The following is a 22,312-nucleotide window of genomic DNA, read 5'->3' on the forward strand; positions in this document are numbered from 1 at the left end:
ATCATGTTAATGTAAGATTGCCAAGCATCCTTCACGGCGAGCGCACCAAGGTGGCTATGTTAATGTGAGAGATCAGCATGTTAATGTGAGAGATTAGCATGTTAATGAAAGATCGCCAAGCATCCTCCACGGCAAGCATGCCAAGGTGGCTATGTTAATGTGAGAGATTAGCATGTTAATGTAAGATCGCCAAGCATCCTTCACGGCGAGCGCACCAAGGTGGATATGTTAATGTGAGAGATCAGCATGTTAATGTGAGAGATTAGCATGTTAATGAAAGATCGCCAAGCATCCTCCACGGCAAGCATGCCAAGGTGGCTATGTTAATGTGAGAGATTAGCATGTTAATGTAAGATCGCCAAGCATCCTTCACGGCGAGTGCACCAAGGTGGCTATGTTAATGTGAGAGTTTAGCATGTTAATGGAAGAACGCCGAGCAGCAACCTCGAGGATGGCGCGTGAGGTAGCTGTGTTAGTGTGAGAAATTTAATCTGTTCATGGAAAACATCAGAGTGCCGAAAATAACAACTAACATCGGAAGGTGGTAGGATGGGAACATCACAGCCAGCTATGACTTAAACTGGTTAATAACGTCCTTCCAATGACTGCTTAGTTTGTACCCATCTTCTCGGTTGAAATAAGCAATAGCAATAATTAACATGTTAAATGCTTGTACACATGACAATTACATGTGTTGGGCTATGTCACGTGGTGGAGGGTTTCATGACAAAAATGTAACCAGATCATTGCATGGCCTAACCCAAAAAATATATTTAATGACTCAAAAATATTGGCTGCAAAAACCTACGTGGTAAGTATTCAAGTATTCGTGTATGTAAACCTACACTGTTACTACAGGAAAACTGCATGTGTATTAACCAAAATTGACTACGCGCCGCCTGCTTCACTCCCGTAGATTTTATTTAAAATTGCAGCAAGCGGACTTTCCAGCTCATGGAGACCAGGGCTGGCCCTATTAGTCTGGTTGGCCGCGGTAGTTTCACTGCATCGCTTCTCAAACCCCGCGCCGCTGCCGTTCACGCACAGTCCCGCAGCAACTCCGACCGTGCTCGGGGAAGCACCCACCTTGATCTCCACCTGGTGTCTCTCCTCTGCGTCTTCCATCTCTCGGTCCTTGTTGCGGAGCTCGGCACGCCGTTCGTCAAGCTGCCTGCGCGTGATCTCCCAGAAGGTGTGGATCTTGTCGCGCTCCAGCTGGAAGTAGTTTCGCTCCTCGCGCTCGCGGTCCAGCTCCTCGCGAAGGCGCACAATGTGCTCCTCCAGCTGCCGTCGCGCGCCCCACACACACCACGAGAGTGCCGGTGGATTCACACAATTTTGTTAAACTTCAGAAAACTGGTGTCCTGCAAGGTGGGTGGGGTCATTATCTGTTATTACATTTCAGACCTGCTGCCAAATTATTGTGTAATTTGCAGCATATTATTTAATTAATGGAATATTTGGCCAATAGCAGTTACAATGCTCTCTCGCAATGGAGAACAGGGGAACATACAATCTCTATGCAGAAAAGCACCCGAGTTTGGAACCAAACCTCGGTATTTTTTTTCTGTAAGGCACAGGTGTTACTACTGTGCCACCCTACTGTCACGAGATGGCAGTACAGCAAGATGGCTCCTGCCACATCTTTGTGGACCTTTCGGTGTGTCTTTTCTCACTTCCTTTCCTTAATGACAAAAAGCGACTTCAAAATCACTGTAAGGCACTTCACCACAGCGCTCTATTCATGACAAAGCATTGGGCGGCGAGTCTGGGTGATTGTTCTGTGTGAAGCAGCTCTGTACCTGAACGAGAGTTGCGCCTGGTCAGGTTTTTATTCTCGGGACGGTTACAACTGTTATGTGTTTGAGACCAAAGAGCATTGTCGGAGTAAATCGATAGTTGTTGAGTTTAGTGGTGGCAAATAAATGTATTCCTTTGAAGATATGGATGCCCAGTGAACCAGGCTTCTTTTGTCACCCTATGTCAACCAAAGCAAGATAAAGGCATCCCTATAACCTAAGTTCATGGGAGTTGTTTGACTGAACTTCACCACGCTGGTAAGTGTGAGTGGGTGATGTGTGTGGTGGTGGGCATAGGAACGGTTCAAATATCACTCTCTACTGATATTAGTTGTGACCGGGTCACGAGCTCAGGTCGCCAGGAAACATGAGCCGGGCAGATTGAGTGGCGGTGTCGAAGCCATCTCAAACACGGTAACCCCCGTGCTAATGAGCAATGTACTATGTAATGCATAATAATAACGTGAAACAGAAACCGCGGGGAGAGTGGGAAGGTGGAGGGGCAAAGTAGTGGGGAAATCGGAGAGTGTTCTCAGAGAAATAGTCAATGACAGAAGAGAGAAGGAAGGTCTTGAGTCTGTACACAAAGTGAGGGAGGGAATCAGCAGTGTGGAAGAGTGTAAAGAAAATTCCAAACAGCAGAGAAGGAGCAGATGGTGGTCATTCACAAGAGTAGGGGGGCAAAATGGGCTTCTTAAACACAGCAGCCTGTTCGCTAGGCATGTAAACAAAAAGATGAAGGTGCAGCCCTGCATTTGCTTGCTCATGCCTCTACTGACGGAAGCACCTTCACAAGAGGGAACTCTAGAGGGTATTTGGTCTACTCTTCACCACTGACCTCTGCAGTGGGTGAGAAAAGATGGGAAAAATTGCTCGACATATCGGACAAGGACCAAATACAGGCTTATCGATCGTTGTCAGGAGCTGAGACCCCCTGAATGCATGTCGTCTTAAAGTGTTTTCTCAAGTTGAAAGTCGTTGGAGAAGCCACACTTTACCCCACCATGTGTTACCTGCTGGGTGGACAGTGGCGGCAGTGGGGGAGAATTTAATAAACTTGCACCATTGTTTAAAATTTTATGCCAGAAGATGGATTTGAATGGGTGACCATTGCCTCCCAGGTCCAGTGTGCTAAGCCATTACACCACAGAAGCTTCCTTGGCATATAACAATATATCTCTAGATTAAAATGTATTATTATGTTCACATAAGTCTATTAAATTTTGTGTTAAAGAATGAATAATTTAAATTTACATGGAATATAAATAATACTGTTGTTATTTTTCTTACTTAAAAAGTACGTGCAAATTACTAAATTGGGATTTAAACAGAGGAACATCACCCCTACTGTGAAACTCATACAACTGACCATGTATGTGAAATGCTGCAGCACCTTCCTTGTGCTATAAGAATGGCACAAGTACCAAATGTACTGAATTCACGATCACGAATTCACGATCATATCTCAGCTACGTGATGTGGGGTGTCCCTGTCCACCGCTGCTCGCCTGCTCCTTGCTCATCTCCTCCGTGGAGATCCCGTCCACCACCGTGGGGGTTTTTTTCGCCTTGGCCAAGCCCTTCTTCTTCTTCCCTCCTTTCTTCTTCCCCTTGGGAGGCTGCGAGATGCCGAGAAGGCACGCAGGCGCAAGCAACATTCAAACATCGAACACCACACTTACACGTTGAATGAGCCGGATGTGGGGAATCACACTCAGGGTTGGTGGTTCACACAAATTTATGAGACTCCCAAAATCGGTGGCCTGTGAGGTAGGTGGACCATGAGAAAGTGGGATCCTGCATCATCTGTGCAGACCTTTGCGTATTATTCCCTCGTATGGATGACTTTCTCCGGGTTTCCCCCCGCACACGCAAAACATTCCTGGCAGCAAATCTCAACTCTCGAAATCAGCTCGTACATCATCTCTCAAGCTGTACTCGGCGAGTGTGACGATTTTAACATCTCACTTCCTTTCCTAAATAACAAAACACAATGTTTAAGATCACGGTGAGGCGCTCCACGAGCCCTCTCTTGACGGCCCAGCACTGGGCGGTGACATGGCCCCAGAGTAGCGCCTGATGCAGAGGTTCGCAAATTGACACCGGCGGACCGCCCTGGTTAACACTACTACCAGTAAAGTACGGGTCCTCAGGTTCTTCTCTCGACATTTAGAAATATGCGTTTCGATTAATTAAAGTATTTGGCTGCTATAAATTCCCACATGATGAGCCACTTCGTTGGGCTATCATCTGTGGCCATGTCGCTTCTGAAAAATAATCAAATATCTCAGTGAGCTTTGCCTGGTAAAATAAAAACCAAATGTTTAGCATTATTTGTATTTTCGTGTTATTTGCTATAATTTGCACTCCTATCGTGTTTTTGTACTGTTTATTGTTGTAACGTTCTGACCCGTCCCAAGCGGACATTTGAACCTTATGGCGGGACCCCGGGGTTCCGAATAAACGGAAGTCAAAATCGCAATTAATTAATTTATTTTTGGCGACTCCGTCCCACATCGCACATAAACACCGCAACCCACCTGGCGCGGATCGTTCTATTATCATGTCGTGTCCAAGCGCAGCCAGGACGAGTGTGCAGAATAAACAAAACTTTGAAACTTTGATTAGCGCATCGTGTAGAGCTCATCGAGAGGGATAGATTGCTTATCGTTCGCCTTCAACAGACATAAAATGACTACGCAACGCAGTTTATGCGAGAGCCGAGGGCTTATGGGACCCCGGGGTCCTGCCAGAAGGTTCATTTGTAAAAGAGCTTCATAGCTCATCGGATTCCTCCAGGATAAATATTCTGATGCTGATCACTCCGCTTGCGAACACAGTATATTCGTGCCATTGAGTGCCACACTGCTTTCAGCAACATCGAACCGAGATGCTATAGAACATATAAGAGTTGTATATTACAATTAAATTAAACTGTACTTTATTCATATTTCCCCGGACACAGTAGGCGTCCGCTGAACCTTCCGCGCCCATAACCGGTGACGGAGCGCTCAGGAAATCCGTAAGGCTTTGAGGCCTAATGGCCCAAATTGCATTAAACACACGTTAAACGAAAATCCAATGGGAACACTTCACGAGCCGATTGTTACTCGTGCATGTGCGTCGTATTGTAAAGTACTTAGAGATAACCTCACCATCTCGTTGTGTGGATATTAAAGTCTTCGCTTAACGCGTTCAGAGACAGGGGCGTCTGCACGGAGTCGCTATGGTCGTTGCCGGGGCAACGCGCGCTGTGATGGTAACGCGAGATTTCGCGAGATCTCGCGAGAGCACGGCCACTCGCGAGATCTCGTCTGGAGGTTGAAGCAAGAGGCGCAGCCCTGCTGTGTCCGACTTACCCCACTGCCAAAACCTCCCGGGAACTCCCTCTCGGTATTTGGCCTACTCTTCCACGCTGGCCAAACGTCTTGGAAGACCTTCCATTTTACCGAACAACACACTTTAAAATGTCCTGTTGTTGTCCATCCTACTGCGTATGTGTCCAGATCGTGCCGCCAATGTCCTTCCCATCACTGCCCGCTCGTCTTCTTCTTCGTTGGTTCCTCTTAGACGCTGCAGAATCTTTCTGTGGGCGATACATTTGGAGTGACTTCTTCTTTTAACGTCCAAGTCTCACAGGCATACAAAGTTGTTCCTGAACCCGCATGCTTTCCTCATTGTGGCCGATTGGCTTCGTTCTCCAGACGTGATCGAACCCTGCCATTCCTCCTTTCGCCTTCGCGAATCTCGCTGTTCTGTCCCCACACTCCACCTCACCGCACGCGACCTGACTGCCCATCACGGACCAACTGCCATGGACGCATCGACGCTGCTGGCAGGTCAACGGCGGATGGGGTTACAACTCGGCATCTCTCCACTGCTGGATCAAAGCCCTCCAGACATCATCACAAGCTCCCAAAGTCCTGCTGTGGCAATCCATCTCGCGTCTTGCATAAGAGCCGGTGTAAGACTCACCCCCGCCACAGCAAAGTGGAAAGTCCACCACAATAACTTGGCGTGTGTGAAGGGACTGCTGTGCTTACGAGGGTTGCTTTGTAAGTGGATTATCGCATTCGTTTTGTCAAGAATCCCCTAAGACCGAACAGCACTCCTATAACTCTGATCCTAATACAACTCGTACCCAAGGCCTGATCCTAATACAACTCGTACCCATGGCCTTATAGCATGAGGCGTCTTCATTTTAGGACAGATTCAGAATCATAATATTTATTTAAACTGGCAGAATGCGATTTACTTTAAAGATACTTTTTTTACAGATGTATAGCAGGGGCGGGTAAGAAAGATACAACAAACAATACAAAACACGATAGGAGTGCAAAGTACAGGCAAGGTAAACAAATCACCCAAAGACAAACAAATAAAACTGAACCATCTCCATCCTACCATGTAAAGTCCACTGACAGACACATCCTGCACCAGACGGTCAGTCGCATCCTTATCACTCATCTATCGCTGCTGCCACTACCACTGTGGTCCATGTAAACTTCACGCATTGATTCATCCACCCACGCTGAGGACTCAGCTCTACCAGGCCGTCGCTGTGTCGTCTCATCCACCAGACCAGGGTTCGGCAACCAAAATAACAACAAGAGCCTTTTTTTTCTTTCCGAAATCGGTAAAAAGTTCAATGCATGTGAACACGAGACGGTCCTTAATAAATAACGTCAAGAAGCAGTCGTTAAAGAGCCGCAAGCGGCTCCGGAGCCGCAGGTTGCCGACACCTGCGCCAGACTGACAACGGTGTTGTGACCTCCAGACACGAAGTCAGAACAACTCACCCACGCACCCCCTCACGCAACCACTCACCCACCCACTCGCTCACCCACCCGCTCACCCACCCGCTCACCCACCCGCTCACCCACCCACTCACACACCCACTCACACACCCACTCACACACCCACTCACTCATTCACCCACCCACTCGCTCACCCACCCACTCACCCACCCGCTCACCTACCCATTCACCCACTGACACATCCACTCACTCATTCACCCACCCACTCGCTCACCCACCCGCTCACCCACCCGCTCACCCACCCACTCACCCGCTCACCCACCCGCTCACCCACCCACTCACTCATTCACCCACCCACTCACCCACCCACCCACCCACTCACTCACCCACTCACCCACCCACTCCCCCACTCACGCACCCACCCACCTACCCACTCACCCACCCACTCTGGAATTCCCGTCCCCTATCTTCACCACCATCGTCTCTTTTGCCGAGCTCGTTAATTGTAATCTCACCGCTCAATTCAAGAAACGTGTTAACCCCGAGCGATTACAACTATTGATGGTGCTGTTTGTTGCTGGCCGGTTCGTATTTTTGAAGACTTTGGGTCTGTACTCAGCAAGTGTGGTTCACATAAGGTGCTGTCCGTGGTGCTGAAGTGATCCCAGCTCTCCTTTCCACGCGTAGCACGATACTGGGCAGCCTCGGAGTAATCAATCCATAGGACATTCACAATTGATTATACACAAAGTGGTTCGTGTTCTTACTTTATCGACCCTGGAGGGAGGGATGATGGGCTGAGTCAACCACCTCCCGCCCGCTCGCTCTGCCGAGGGGTCACCAGACCGGTGAAGTGGACACCACGCGGGGTGGTGTCACAGACAATATCACAGCCGCCGTTTACCACGAAGTGGCGGTGACGTTACAACGGCGCTTGTGCCAGGCTAGGTGCACTGTAAGACTACGTAAAGTATCGAAAGTCCGCTGGCAGGAGGCCACGGAACAGACCCAGGTGCCATGGGTTGACTGACTGAGATGCACCACCTCCGCTCGTTGTAGCGAGCGTCGCTCATCTGCCCCCTCGGTGTTACTGGGGGCGACTGTCACAGCCACACACAGACAGACGCGCGCGTGGCATTGGCTCGCCAGCCGCCGTGGCCACACCACGTGCACCCCCCACAATATCACAATCGCCGTCCTTGTGGAGAACGCAGCGAACATTGTTGGGAAACTCAGCTCCGTCGCACATCTGCCCCTCCACAGGAGAGGACGACATTCTTCACAGAACCCATTTTTTATGTCGAGGGATAGGTATGGGAATCATGCGTATTGCCTGATTATAAACACGGAAGTATTGAGCTGCCACGCGCGTCCCTGTCACATCTCCCTTAGCATTCAACGCACAGCGAACTATTGCATTGCCCTTCCGCGCAAAACCGAGGTGCGAATGGTCGGGTCCGGATCATAGGGTGATGCTACTGATTGGACGAGTCCATTGCACTTTGTTGGGGGGTGGTACAAATAAATTGTGTACAGCCTTATAGATTAGCGACAACAGTAGCATTCATAAGGGGCGCTTGTATGTGCACTTTCGTGCGTGCATGTGTGTGTGTACTGGGGAGACAACGACGGCCATGCGTGGCACAAAGACGGTCAGACGTGCATCGTCCCGGCCTTCATAGGTGCTCGCTAACAGCACTTGCTCCAACAGCCCCATGTGTGCTGTACGGGCGATCTTTGTCTTTGTGCGCGCGCGTGTTTGTGTGTCCTGGGGAGACAGAGGCGGCCGGGCGTGATGCTGCACGTGTTTGTGTGCGTGTGATGCCCGATTATAGTCATTGGTTTAATGGGAGAGCGCTCTCACACACGCACGCGCGTGTGTGTGTGTGATACGTGTGATTTGCCGTGCATAGATCGACTTAGCTTCCAATGAGTACCTGGTGCGGTGTATAGTAAACATCGCCACTCGGGAGACAAAGGCGGCCGGGCGTGGTGCTGACCACCCACTCCCTCGTGTACCGTGCCGGCCTTCAAAGGTGCTTCTCGCTCGAAGCACTTGCCCCAACAGTTTGTTGAGGCTATACGGGGACTATTTGTCTCTTGGTGCACCGTGCATAGCGCACGCACACGCGTGTGTGCATGGGGGCGTCATCGAAGCGAGGCACGGGCCAGTGAAGCTCTGGGCCGCGAGGTGACGAGGAGATGACGGGGAGGAGGAGGCGACCATACGGGACTGGGTGTGAGCGCAGCACAGCTCAGCCTCCTGGGACCTCTGAGCGGAGCTGGTGACCGGGAGACCTGGGACAGGGGACACGTGGGCACCTGGCGACATGGATGAGGCTCTTAGCTCAGGTAACACGTGTCTGTGTGTGTGTCTTTGTCTTTGTGTCTTTGTATATTTAGGTGCTCCCTAACGGTACTTGTCCCAACAGTCTGTTAAGGCTATACGGGAGATCTTTGTATATATGCAGTAGCTAGCGCGCTGCGCTCCGAACCCGGCGACCCCAGTTCGATTCCTGCTCACGGACAGTGACGGAATCTCAACCGCTGCTGATCCTCCATTAGGTCGACTCAGACTTAAAATGTGTACCTGGTGCGGTGTGTAGATATCAGCATTGGGGATACAAAGGCGGCCGGGCGTGGTTTTAGCGACATACCCCTTTATGTACCGTGCTGGCCTTGGCACTTGCCAACAGCACTTGCCTCCACAGTCTATTGAAGGCGAGACGGGTTACATGTGTCTCTGTCTCTCTCGTGTGGTCGGGGGGTAGCGTGTGGCGATTCGCGTGCAGCGATACGAAACCTGCGACCCGAGTTCGATTCCCGCATACGGCCAACAACACCAGTGACGATTATTTGAACCGGTCCTAAGTGCTCCCTTAGGTCGACTCAGCAGTTTAGGCATCGCCACTGGCGAGACAAAGGCGATCGGGAGTAGTGCTGGCCACCCACACTCTCGTGTGCTTTGCCACCCTTCATAGGTGCTTGTGGACAGCACTTGCCCCAAAAGTCTGTTGAGCTATTCGGGGATCTTTGTTTGGTCTGTGCGTGTGCCCTGTGCTCTGTTATGTCCTGCTATTCAAATTAGTATCGCCGCGCAGAGACTGCGGTGGAAATTCCACATTCCTACAACGGGGGTGAGTCTCTCCATCATTGGACAACCGCTGTTGGCTTCCTTCACAAAAGCGGCACTCGATTTTTATCGACCCTGGAGGGACGATGGGGTCGATATATACTGCCGGTCAGGCAGGGAACTCGCCACCTTACCAACTGACCCACGGGGTTGACCCATGGGCCGCTCGGAAGCTCTCGGGATGGAGGAGGAGCCGGGGGTGGCGACGATTCACGCGGGGAGAGCCACGGGGGGAGCCTGGCTCGTGGCGTGAACCGGACCGGTCCTCGAGGTGATGGTTGCGTGCGTGGTGTGAATCGCGGCTTCCAGACGAACTCCTCACCAATGTCGATAATTAACCACGACTTTTCTGTCTGGTGACGCTGGTGCGCACGCACACTCTCCAAACAAAAACCCAACGCGATCGTCAATGCCATCACCCCGTGTGCGTGGCTTCATAAAGTAACATGCAATAGGCGACGTATTGGGCAATGGCCCCTTCTTCATAGCAAATACACGAAGGGCCATTGCCCGAAACGTCGGTGTTATTGACGAATGTGAGTGGAGTTGAATGAGCACTGCTGCGCAGTGCCGGTCACTCGCTCAACACGAATCGTTCGCTGCCCTCTGGCTGTGTTCATGAAGCAGCGGCGACGAGTCATCCCCACTGCGAGCCACGGTCACTCCACTGCTGGATAAAGCCTCCCCGCTACTTCCTACGACCCCCTACGGTGCAACGATCCACTGTGCACCTGCTCTGCACACGAGCTGGTTTCATTACTCCGTCTCCTGGGTGGACGACCTTGGCTCTATTTGACATCACCGATGAATTATCATTTGCGAAATCACATTTGTAATTAAATAAATGTTTACGTTTGGATGGATTCATACAACCCGTCGTGCTTGTTTGGAGAGCTGAGCATCGTCGCTTTACTCGAGAAGGAAGTGGATCTCACGTAACTATTTCTGAGATCCATTCAGCTGTCTAATTACCCAGACCAAACCCTGCGTCTCCTCGCGTTGCCAACACGAATGATGCTGTGTGATGATAATCGCGTGTTGGTGTGGGGAGAGATAGAGGGGACGGGGGGGGGGAATGGAGAGTAGCGCGGTGCTCATGTCACAGCGCCGGACTTTCACGGAGCTTTAGGAACAGAAGCTGCCGTGTGACCTTGAGTTTATATTGCGCGTGCAGAGGATGCGCGAGTAATCGTACAGACGGAGAGAGAAAGGGCCGCAGAGACACAGGGAGACAGACAGACACGGAGAGAGACAGGGAGACAGACGCAGAGAGGGATGCAATGAGAGAGACACAGACACACGCACAGCTCTGCTCCTGACTCCCCGCAATTCCCGTCGCTCTGAGTCTCCACTCGGAGAGACGGGAGACGCGGATAAAAGAGGAAGCGCCCGGGGAGAGAGACGCGGGCAGACGCGGGGGAGGGTAGCAAGAGAGCGAGAGAGAGCGAAAGAGAGAAAGCGAGAGAGGAGAGCGAGAGAGAAATAGTTTGAGTTTAAACCACTTTTATTGCTGCCAGCAGCAAAAGCACTGGAGCCGATTTCGATACAAGTCCTATCGAATACAGCATCACGTGTGCACGTCACAAACACTATCCGCGGCACATGCACTGCACGTGACACGCGCAACACAAACAACACGTCGTTGCACACGCCACGCGGAACAAATAAGCTCATTAAAAGTTAAATTAAGAATGACGTTTGCACTGGTGCAGAGGGCTTGACCGGCCCTCCGCCATTCAAAAAAACACGTGGGTGTCCCCGACATTGGAGTGGTACGCGTGCTCCAGCTGAGGCCATGCATTGAGCAGGCCTCTCAACATTGGCACCGCAGAACAGCTGTCAGTGCCGCCTTGCAGAATATATTTTTCCTGGTCTTGTATACTGCCATCTTTGCTTGGGCACAGACGAAGTTTACAAGATCATGGCGCTTATTTGGCAGGTAAGTCACCCCTTATGTGAAACTGCTTTTGTAAAACGGCACCTCCAGTCTCCTGAAAATGGACCCCAAAAACCGTAACATTGGGGTTGAGCCGCGGACACCCAAGTACTGGTTGGGCAGATCTTCCCTGGCTCTGCAGAATGTACAAGAGTCTGGTGCCCCTGGGGAGATTCGGCTGAGCCACCTCGGGAGGCTTGTACATCTACTGCAACTGGGGGGAGGGGGGGGGAACCTTAATTATGCGAGATAAATTATCTCTCCATTTTGTGTCTGGTCGGTTCGCCACGTCCTAAAAAATGCGGCACCTTCACGCAGCACGTTTAGAGCGCTATCTTCACGGTGCTCTTCAGGCACATGTCCCTGCAGCCTCCGAGCTTCAATTGCTTCCCAGAGTCATTGCGCCCAGGAGGCTGAGTGCAGGAGAAGCGCAACTCTGGGAAAAAGGATGGGTGCCCGCCACTGTCCTCCAGCGCCTCTTGCATGGCTATGAGCATTCTAGATTTGAAGCTTTCGTGACTGCAAGGATTCATACTTTTTTTTTTGTAAAGTCACGTAGGCTATGAGCATGTCCCGCAGCAGCTTCTCCCCGGTAAGCATGGAGCAGAGTCTTGCAGTGTTGGCAATCTCAGCTGCGGTCTTCCATTTAGACGTGTGGCTCTTCACTCGTCTAAGTGGAGAGGCCATTGTAGAACAAGGCCTCATTCAAGGAATGTTTGAGGTCATAGTGCGTGCACGCCCTGCTACACTCAAAGCTCCGCAACGCATCCAAAAGGCTCTGGTAATAACTTGGCAGCCTCGTGTAGCTGATTTTCATGAGACTGGATGTGCCTGTGTACTCGAGCCTAATGTGAGAGATAAATGCCTGGCCGAAGCCAAAAGACGCCAGCAGTTTACCCATTCTATCAAAGACCTTCTCTTGATCCAAGAAGAGGTGGCCTGTGTTCATGTCGTGCCTTTCTGCAAGGACATATCTCTGACCATATTGATGTTATCATGTATGCACCGGGCAACAATACAATATGACTGTTCAGGCTGGAGCAGCTGACCCAACACCATCTTGAGACGGTTGGCCAGCACCTTGGAGAATATTTTGTAATTGGCGCACAAGAGGGACACGGGTTTGCCAGTTTTCAATGAGGCGCAGATCCCTCTCTTAGGCATCAGGGTAACCACCGCTCCCCGACAGCTCTGCGGGGGGTTGACCCTTCCGCAGGCTCTCTGTCAACAACTCCAGTAGGCAGGGGCCCCACGCTTCCTGAAGGCGGACTGCAGAAAATGGTGGATCTCCTCGGGTGAATATTCACGATCGCCCTTGATTTGTGAGAAACTCATCTCACTCACGTTGTCGTCTACATCGGATTCTGACAACTCGTCATCAGAGTCCTCGTGCACAATCGATTGTGGCTCGGTAGACTCCTCTTCTGCCGACGCAAACGCCAGGGCCTTCCCGAATCGGGATGCCTCGCCTCTACCGAGGCTCTATAGCTACCAGCTCGGGTGAGGTGAACTGGCTGGCACCCTCCAGCAACGTGGCACCGTCGGATGCTGCGCAGGCCTGTAGCCCTTCTTGCTCGGAGGTAACCGATGCAGCACCTGCTGGTCGTGCCTCTCCCACCACACCTACCCCCCCTAGGCCGCCATCGACCGCACTTGCTTGCATCGCTTCCCCCTCAGAGCCGTCTTAAGACGGCGTCCCACTGGGGGCCGTTCCTCGGCCTGCACTGCGTCTGGTGGGTCGGGCTCATCGCCCGCGGTGGCTGCACGCTTGGGCCTAGTGGCAGGCGTGCCCTCCTCCGGCAAGGCCACCCTTTGCCCGACGTTTTCGCGACTCGAGGGTGGTTAAACCGTCCTCGCTTTCGGTAGACGGCTTGGCGCGGATGGCCACCGAGTCAGCGACCTACTGCTGCTGCTTTTGCACCGTGTCTGGGACAAGCTTTTCAGCTTTCTCTTTTGCCTTGGCCGGGCGGTTTCTCCGGGCATGGCCGACAGCACCGCACCTCAAGCACCGCTGCACCTCGGTCGACGCGTCACAGTGTGGACGTGCCCGTCCACCGTGTACTTGAGGTTCACGTCCAGTTCGGCATTGTGGTCAAACAAGATCATGAACGTTTAGCGCTGAAAGGACATTACGTGCGCCAACTTCTGCTGCCGTCCCTGCAAGGGCATCACGATGATGTGGAAGACGATCTTCCCAAACCGCTGGAGATCTCGTTGCAGATCGTTGTTTTTGAGGTAGGCTGTGGCGTTTGAGAGGGGGAAACCAGAGGAGAGCACCAGGGGCGTGCGGTCAGGGGAGGCAGAGCCTCACCTGTCATACTCCAATGAAAATATTTGTTTCGAAAAGTAAATTATAAAATACATATTAAGATTTTCCCACTGATCTGTGTTATAAATGTAATTTCTATATGATTCCAATAATTTTTTATAGTCAAAATCGCCAAATTTGCGGAGCTTCACTGCAAATACAGGAAGTGCCGAGAGGTGAGGCAGCGACGTGCTCAGCCTCCCCTCTGATTGTGCAACCCCTCAAAAACTGGATGGAGCGCGGGCAATAAGCGTGTGCCTGTTACTATCTCTCTGTATGTCACCAATGTAATGTCTGTAGATCCCTTTATTACATCTCCTCGCCTTCCTTAGTCCAGGTAACTTACTTCACGTGTATAAAGATATTTAGGCTCGATGGTCTCGTCATAAAACTGCAATGAAAAAGCACCAGGGGAGGCAGCTATAACATCTGCCTCACTGAGGGAGACGTGTCTGACACGCCCCCCTCAGTGAAGACACGCCCCCTCAGTGAGGACACGCCCCCCTCAGTGAGGCAGCTATCACATCTGCCTCACTGAGGGGGCGTGTCTTGAGCCCACGTAATTGACGCTCGCTCTTCCTCCACGTCAGCCAGCTCTAGCAAAAAATGTCCAGCGGCTGCAAAAATGGAAAACGTTATATCCAACCTTAACATTTTCTCAAAATTGGACTTTCAATGAAAAAGGGGAGTGATAAACAATGGAAGACCAATGCCTAAGCTTAAGGACCTACTTCAAACGAAGGGACATAAATTAACACGGTCGTTTCAAATGGAGTGGTACCAACGAAACGACTGGCTGTGTGGCTGTGCTACGAAGAATCATCTTCACGGCTTCCCCTGCCTTCTGTTCCCCACTACCGACAACGTTTGGACTAACGCGGGATTCTGTGACTTGAAAAATCTACCAAGGAGCCTCAACAAACATGAAAAATAGACAACTCACATTTAAAGCCAAATTGTTTTAAAAACTTTGGAGTTTCAAGGATAGATCTGGCTTTGAATGAACAGCGGAGATTAAATATCAGCATCCACAATGCTAAGGTAAAGGAAAACCGTGAGGTTTTAAAAGACCTTATTAATGCGACCTGCTTCCTAGCAAAACAGGAATTAGCATGTCGTGGTAACGATGGGAGTGCAAGCTCTTCTAATCGTGGCAACTATGTGGAGCTATTACATGCTTTTGCTGAGAAAGATTAAAAGTTAGCTAGACATTTGGAGACATCCAGTGTTTTCTGGTTAATCAAACAGAATACAGAACGATTTCATCAAAGCAGTCGGTGATGTAATTAGAAATGATATCAAAGAGGAGATTAATGCAGCCCCATTTGTTGCAGTCGAAGTGGACGAGACAACGGATGTCACAAACAAAGCCCAGGCCTCTGTAACGTTGCGTTATGTGGCTAGAAGTGAGGTGACTTGTGAGGTGAGGGAGGTGTTCTTGGGATTTGATGATGTCAGTGATGACAGACAAGCACCGGCTAGTGCTGATTATGTTTTGGGAGTGTTGGGGAAATACAATTGCGTTGAAAAGCTGGTAGCTCAGACTTATGACGGAGCCTCTGTGATGGCATCAGATCTCAGTGGGATGCAGGCCAAGATTCAAGACAGCTACCTGAAGCCACGTTGACCCATTGTGATGCACACAAATTGAACCTGGTGCTCTCGCATTCAGCAACATGTATGCCCGAGTGTAACACTTTTTTTAAACAGTTGAGGGACCTGCGACGTTTTTCAATGAGTCGACCAAGCGCACCCACCTACTGGACGATGTTGTGAAGCGACGTTGACCAAGAGCAGCGCCCACGAGATGGAGCTCAAATTCTAGACTAGTTCAGACGATCAGCATGTACCAATCTGATCTGCGTGCTGTGTTCTGGATTATGAGCGAAAATCCCGATGGTTTGGACAATGACACCCTGATGATGGCCGCCGAATATGATCTCTGGCTGTCAAAAGCATCAACCTGCTTCTTCATAATGGCATGAGGGCATTTTCAATGAAACCGATGCACTCTTTTGTGTGCTTCAGAATAGAGTAACGGACATTGGATTCTGCTGTGCGCGAATCCGCGACACAATGGGAGTTGTGGAACAACAGAGACAAGAGTTTGGCAGCTTCTATGATCGATTCGAGCAGACATGCGTCACACTTGGCCTGACAGACAATGCCCCAGGTAAACAGCCGATCAGTGAAGAGAGGAAAATAATGTTTCATAACATTCTGGACAATATCAATGTTCAAATGAAAGCTGGGTTTGATCATTTCGGTTAGCTAACTTTCCTTGGTTTGGTTGATTGCACTAAATTTTATGAAATGTCACAACATTTCGATGACACCAAACTGCAGAGCCTATCAAAATATGCAAGGTACTTTGACTTTGTTAGATTAAAGGCTGACCTTATCGGATTGTATAGTTCACAAATGGTGAGGAACGAATGCAAATCACCCAGACAGCTCGTCAGCTTTTTGGCCCAGAACGATCTGATGCAGACGGTTCCCGAGGCGACAAAGTTACTCCAGCTGCTGGTGCTCACTATGCCAGCTACAATAGCGTACGTTTAAAGGTCGTTCTCTGCTTTGAAACGACTCAAAACATACATTTGGAATAGGACTGACCAAGGACGACTTTCATCCCTGGAAATCATCTCTATTGAGACGGAGAGACTTTTAAAACTAAAATAGAATAAAGAGGACTTCTACAACAAAGTCACTGACATATTTGTCCAGAAGGCTAGGCGAATGGACTTCATTTACAAGGTAAGACCATGCAATATATATTTTAATTTGTGTTGAATGAGTATGAATAGTGGAATTGCATTCGCCTATACAACGTGAATCGAATACGTAACTTGCCTGTATGCGTGTGTTGTAAAAGAATGCTGATATGAAATTAATCATACGGCCGCCTAACCAATCGTCATTGTGCAACCTGCCAATTGAATGGTGAATTTAAGCTACCTCTATCGGCTTCACATGTGTGTGAATCTGGCTTTGATACGAGCCAATGCTTCCCCAACCATTGACCTGACCGCACGTCACTGGAGTGCAATGCACAAACAAGCCTCTCCCTTGATGTTTAAGACCGCCTCCACGACGCGCGCCACTTGTTGAGCCCAGAACAAGGCCACGGCTCGTGCGCGAGGCGGGGAGACCGCTTGCAAGATCCACACAGCCCCCAGCAGCCACAGACACGTCCTCCACACTGACCTCCACTGGGGGAAAGCGCATGAGGCCATTCTGCCAAGTGAGAGCCTCTTACTTATCGTTGCTGTGCCGTTATTGATAGAGGAACAGCACCAGCAAAACAAAAGTGATTAGAAAAATAGATTAAAATAAAAAAAAATAATGAAACATTTGTTTTGTAAGAAGAGGGGGGTGATAGGGAGAGTGAGGCTCGTTAACACGAGCAGGCCAGCAGCGTGGCGAGTGCCGGAGGGACAGAAAAGGCACCAGAATAAGAGGTTGTTACGCGCAGTAGCCACCAACCATCAACCACCACCAACCACCATCACCACCACCCAAGACCAACCACCACCAACCACTACCACCCACCATCCAACATCAACCACCACCATCAACCACCACCACCAACCACTATCACCACCACCACCCAAGACCAACCACCACCAACCACTACCACCCACCATCCAACATCAACCACCACCAACAACCACCACCGCCCTGTGTTTAACGAGCACACTGCAGATCATCTCACTTCTCTCTCTGCTTCTTCCCTCGCACTCCTCCACTGTGGAATCCCCTCTCTCATCACCACAACCACCACCACCCATCGTCTCTTCTCCCCCAGCTCTCACAACAAGAGGCTCTCTCAATTCGAGAGGCGAGTTGCGCTCTTGCCCATTACAACTTTGGTAGTGCTGGCGTGTTGCTGGCGTATTGGAGTGTTGTTGGAGTGTTGCTGGAGTGTTGCTGGCGTGTTGCTGGAGTGCTGCTGGCGTGTTGCTGGAGTGCTGCTGGCGTGTTGTTGGAGTGTTGTTGGAGTGCTGCTGGCGTGTTGTTGGAGTGTTGCTGGCGTGTTGTTGGAGTGTTGCTGGAATGTTGTTGGAGTGCTGCTGGCGTGTTGTTGGAGTGTTGCTGGCGTGTTGCTGGCGTGTTGCTGGAGTGTTGCTGGAGTGTTGCTGGAGTGTTGCTGGCGTGTTGCTGGAGTGTTGCTGGAGTGTTGCTGGCGTGTTGCTGGAGTGTTGCTGGAGTGTTGCTGGAGTGTTGCTGGAGTGTTGCTGGAGTGTTGCTGGAGTGCTGCTGGCGTGTTGTTGGAGTGTTGCTGGAGTGTTGCTGGAGTGTTGTTGGAGTGCTGCTGGAGTGTTGCTGGAGTGTTGCTGGAGTGTTGTTGGAGTGTTGCTGGAGTGTTGCTGGAGTGTTGCTGGAATGTTGCTGGAGTGTTGCTGGAGTGTTGTTGGAGTGCTGCTGGAGTGTTGCTGGAGTGTTGCTGGAGTGTTGCTGGAGTGTTGCTGGCGAGTTGCTGGAGTGTTGCTGGCGAGTTGGTGGCGAGTTGCTGGAGTGCTGACGTTTTGGGGTCTTCGGCGCCATTCTGAGTGGAGGTTGTAGGAGTTTCTCTCTCTCCCCCTGTTCTGCACGGGTTTCCTCCAGCACCTTCGCTTTCCTCCTCCCATAGCTAAACCCACATACACTGTGGAACTGGTATCGGCCAAACCCACATCGCAGTGCTGAGAACTCACCGGGCTAAGTACTCAATTGGGATCACAGAGGAGCAGCAACATCGCCTCCTGCTGAGAAAACTCCTGAAAAGGAGCCAAGAGACTCGGTGAGGCTATCCTGACCAAACCAAGCGGAATGTTCATGATGATTCTGCAACAGTGAATCACTGTGGACGGGAGTCGGATGCGCGAGTGCCGAGGTTTCCTCTCCCATGCTTGGTAGACCTTCTTTGACCTCTCCCAGCAGGTGACCGTGACCTCGATGTGGTGGCCGCCGCGGTCACCTGCGAGTCGAAGGCCGCCAAGGCACAGGAGCGGCAGCGATTCCTCTTCTTCGAGGAGTCTTGCCACCAGCCGCACGAGGCGGACAACTTCCCCTCTCCGGGGCTGCTGCAAGTCGTCGGACAAAGAGGTGAGAGCCGTGGGGGTGGTGCGGCATTCAGTCGGGTGGGGCCCCCCAATATTGTGAGCGGCCTCTCGCACGGTGGCACCTCGAGGCTTTGGTTGCAAATCGCGGCCTCCTCTTTGCCATAACCACATCACGTCGTTACGAACATTTAACGCTGTCGGGAGCGCGCCGTCTTGGCTAAATTCAGCCACTGCAGCTCTGCTCGTCTTACCTGGTGACACCGTGACAACATAGAAACAAACATGCGACGCGCAATTTGCGGAAGCCCAACGTTACCGCTCTAATTGAACAATAATACAACGCTGAACGTAAATGAAAGCCTTTCATTAAAAAAAAACCAATGTAAACCGCGTTTGAATTAAACGGAAGGGGGTAGCCCGAGTGTGCCTCACGCTCGCGACGCGACTGAGCAGCGGCCACTCCATTCCAGCAGACTCCAATCTGCGAACGGGGAGGAACTCCAGCACAGCAGCGATACGACTCGCGCAGAGCATGGCACGTACAGGCGCTCTCAGCATTGTCCAGACCAGCAGCGCAACAGAACTGCGCGCGTGCGGCCGTGTTGTTGAAGAGGACCACCGCCACCCCACCAGCAGTGCACAGAGATGAGGGTGAGGCCGCCGATCAGGCGGCAGTGAACCACGTGACAGCGGCGAACACGACCGCCTTTGCCGTGCCGATGAGTCCGAGCGAGGGCGAAACCAGTAGTGGGCGATGGAGGCGGTCCGGCGTCCGGAAGCCGTTGTTGGTGCAGGACGGCAAATAGGCGCTCGCAAACCTCGCTCTCAACGCCGCGCGTGGGCAATACCAACACGGCAGTCAGTGAGCATCATCAAGACCGGCACAACTTGTGACCGTGAATGTCGAGTTATCATTCGGGCATTATGATCATTCATTTCAAGTGCATTCTCCCACTCTATCGCACTCCATCTTTGTTAGCTTCTTGATTTACCAGCCATGGAGGAGGACCATTGCCCGTAACGTTGCCCATTGTGAATGGTTCCTTTTCGGGCAGCAGCGTGAGCGCCGCGCTATGAACTTAGCCACCCGAGTTCGATTCCTGCTCAACACCATCACTCAACACTGCTCTAGAGGAGCTGTGCACCCCTAGCTGCCACTGCTGTTCAGTGGCCTTAAATCAAATGTTTCGCTCCGGATGACCGCTGCAAAGTATGATCTAGAGTTTTGATGATAGTGTTGATCTTTAAAGGTGCATTGAAATATTTTGATACTCCTGCTGTTATGGAGTGACTCATGCTGCCATCTGTGGCTGCAAAGTTTGGTCGTACATGTTATGTATATCGTTTGTTAAATTTTAAATGACAGTTCCTATGATCACTGTTACGTTGTTTTTATAGCTTTATTTTGGTGATTTCGAAAAGTTTTGGTTTAGCCATATGTGTTTGTTGTAGTACAGAGTTAGACTGATAACTTTAATCTAAATTGTCTTATGGTTGTTATTGTTTGACTTGCATCCCACTGGGATTTTTGCACACAGCATTGATATACGGTGCTTTTTCTGGAAGACTTTGCTGTTTTTTCCTGGATTTTTCTGTTGCGCGTAGTCACTTTAAGATGTTTCTTGTTCATGTTTTTGTTTGTTGCGGTTGCACCCGAGTCAAGAGCCGGATGGCTCAGAGCTATACCTAATAAATGAAACTGAAAACAACCAGTGACGATTATCTGAATCGGTCCTGGGCATCGCCTTGGTCGACTCAGCCTCAAATGAGTACCTGGTGCCACGTGTAAAACATCGCCACTGGGGAGACGAAGGCGGCCGGGGCGTGGTGCTGGCCAGGCACTCCCTCGTGTGCCGTGGCTGCGTTTCATCGTTGCTGCTCGCTAACAGCACTTGCCCCTACAGTCCGTTAAAGGCCACACGGGGGACCTTTGTGTGCGTGTCGCGCAGAGCCCATTGGCAGCATGTCCTCCATGGAGGTGAACGTGGATGCGCTGGAGCTGCTCGACGTCTCCGACCAAGAGGTGTTCGCCGGCTCGGGCGGAGAGGACAACACCGAGGCCTCGCCCGTGCCCGGTGGGGAGGCGCTCGTGGCGTGACGCGGCGTATGCGGCCTGGGCACAGTGCGGTGACGTGTGGAGTTCATTGTATGGCTGTGGCGTGGCCCTGGCGCGGCGTGGCCCTGGCGCGGCGTGGCCCTGGCGCGGCGTGGCCCCGGCGCGGCGTGGCCCCGGCGCGGCCCTGGCGTGTCCGTGGCGCGACCCGTGGTGTTGCGTGCGTCTGGTGTGGTGCGCCGCGCCTGTGGTGTGCCCGTGCTGTCATGTGGCGTTCCAGCGTTGCAGCGTAACCCGTGATACGGTGTGCCCGTGCGGTGCGGCGTGCCGGGCTGCGACCACGCCACCCGCAGAGGAGGAGCTGTGCCTGGCGGTGCCCGCGCTCCCCGGAGCGGCCCCGCGCTCCCCGGGCCCAGCGGCGTCCGGGCCCAGCGGCGGCGCGGCCATCGAGGGGGCGCAGCCGCCCCGCACGGACGCCGGCAGCGAGGAGGGCGACACCAGCGAGGAGGGCGACACCGGCAAGGAACAGCGGGCGGCCTAACTCCGGAGAAAATCCAGAAACAATGGCACCCTCCTCCCTGCCAGACTCCCCGAGTTCCTATATCGGGGCTCATCTCCTGTTTTCCAGCCCTGCAGAGCCAGTGCAAATATTCCACATTAACATGACGGGGGCGAGTCCATCCAAAGGACTCAAGCACTTGCTGCCGACTTCCCGCCACGTAAAGTGGCACTCAATATCAATGCGACGTGGACTTACGAACCGGAATCTGGCGGCCTTAGCCGTGTACACGGAAACACCACCACCACCATCAAACAGCACGTGTCCAGGCGTGGGCAGGGGCGATGGCAATGACCTCGACTCCGTCTGTGCGGAGCTGCCAGCGGTGTCCACGCGTGCACTGCGCGTGGAGTGGATGGGGGGTCCCTCCAGCACGCCGCTCGGCCACGGAGCGAGACGGTGGCCCCCGTGGCGAGGGGGGCTTGGAACCCCGACTCGAGCCGGCTCACGCCTCCTCTGTCCCATACCCGTCGCTTGCACGTTCAAACAATGTAAAGGTCCTTCCGTACACATCCCATCTGATCAGGCACACGGTCTTACGCATCACGTCAGCAGCGTTGGTTGAGTGCAAGCAAAAAGTCAGTGTCCCGTCAGCACTCGCGCGTGGAGAAGCCGTGCGTAGCGCGAGACCCCTCTTGACCATGAGCCTCGAGACTGGGCGAGGCTGCTGGGTACACCACGGGGCACGCGGAGGGGGGGCGAGGGGGATAGAGGGGGTGGGGG

The 22,312-nt window shown here is 51.9% G+C and overlaps 2 protein-coding genes across 3 annotated transcripts in view; one reads left to right on the forward strand and one right to left on the reverse strand.

Annotated features, from left to right (window-relative positions):
- DRC4 (dynein regulatory complex subunit 4) overlaps window positions 1–5,091 on the reverse strand; it is a 32,464-nt gene extending 27,373 nt beyond the window's left edge. Inside the window, exons 1-3 of the mRNA XM_032974442.2 lie at window positions 4,954–5,091; window positions 3,307–3,417; window positions 1,087–1,284 (exon numbers count right to left, since the gene is read on the reverse strand). Coding sequence (XP_032830333.1) covers window positions 1,087–1,284; window positions 3,307–3,417; window positions 4,954–4,956 — 312 coding nt within the window. The 5' untranslated portion in view covers window positions 4,957–5,091. The remainder of the gene's footprint in view (window positions 1–1,086; window positions 1,285–3,306; window positions 3,418–4,953) is intronic.
- A 2,518-nt stretch (window positions 5,092–7,609) lies between these two features.
- Window positions 7,610–22,288, forward strand: LOC116954160 (dysbindin domain-containing protein 2-like). 2 transcript variants are annotated; one of them, XM_032974636.2, is made up of 4 exons: window positions 7,610–8,907; window positions 18,856–19,020; window positions 20,927–21,052; window positions 21,384–22,288. In XM_032974636.2, exons 1-4 carry the CDS (start codon window positions 8,886–8,888, stop codon window positions 21,569–21,571), a joined length of 501 nt encoding a protein of 166 aa, XP_032830527.2. In that variant the 5' UTR covers window positions 7,610–8,885; the 3' UTR covers window positions 21,572–22,288. The 2 variants fall into 2 exon arrangements, with proteins under 2 accessions (XP_032830527.2, XP_032830526.2); XM_032974635.2 differs by having other exon boundaries at window positions 7,611–8,907; window positions 18,853–19,020.
- Window positions 22,289–22,312: the final 24 nt, after the last annotated feature.

This window comes from Petromyzon marinus, chromosome 54 (genome assembly GCF_048934315.1).
Source record: "Petromyzon marinus isolate PM22_M1 ecotype Great Lakes invasive population chromosome 54, UKy_Petmar_22M1.pri1.0, whole genome shotgun sequence".
Classification (NCBI taxonomy): Eukaryota; Metazoa; Chordata; class Hyperoartia; order Petromyzontiformes; family Petromyzontidae; genus Petromyzon; species Petromyzon marinus.

Excerpts from the sequence above, each read along its gene's own strand:
- LOC116954160 (XM_032974635.2), top strand. The coding sequence starts at position 8,886 with ATGGATGAGGCTCTTAGCTCAG. Across the intron at positions 8,908-18,852 it reads GGATGAGGCTCTTAGCTCAG|CAGGTGACCGTGACCTCGAT; the intron begins GTAACACGTGTC and ends GACCTCTCCCAG. Across the intron at positions 21,053-21,383 it reads CGAGGCCTCGCCCGTGCCCG|AGGAGGAGCTGTGCCTGGCG; the intron begins GTGGGGAGGCGC and ends CGCCACCCGCAG.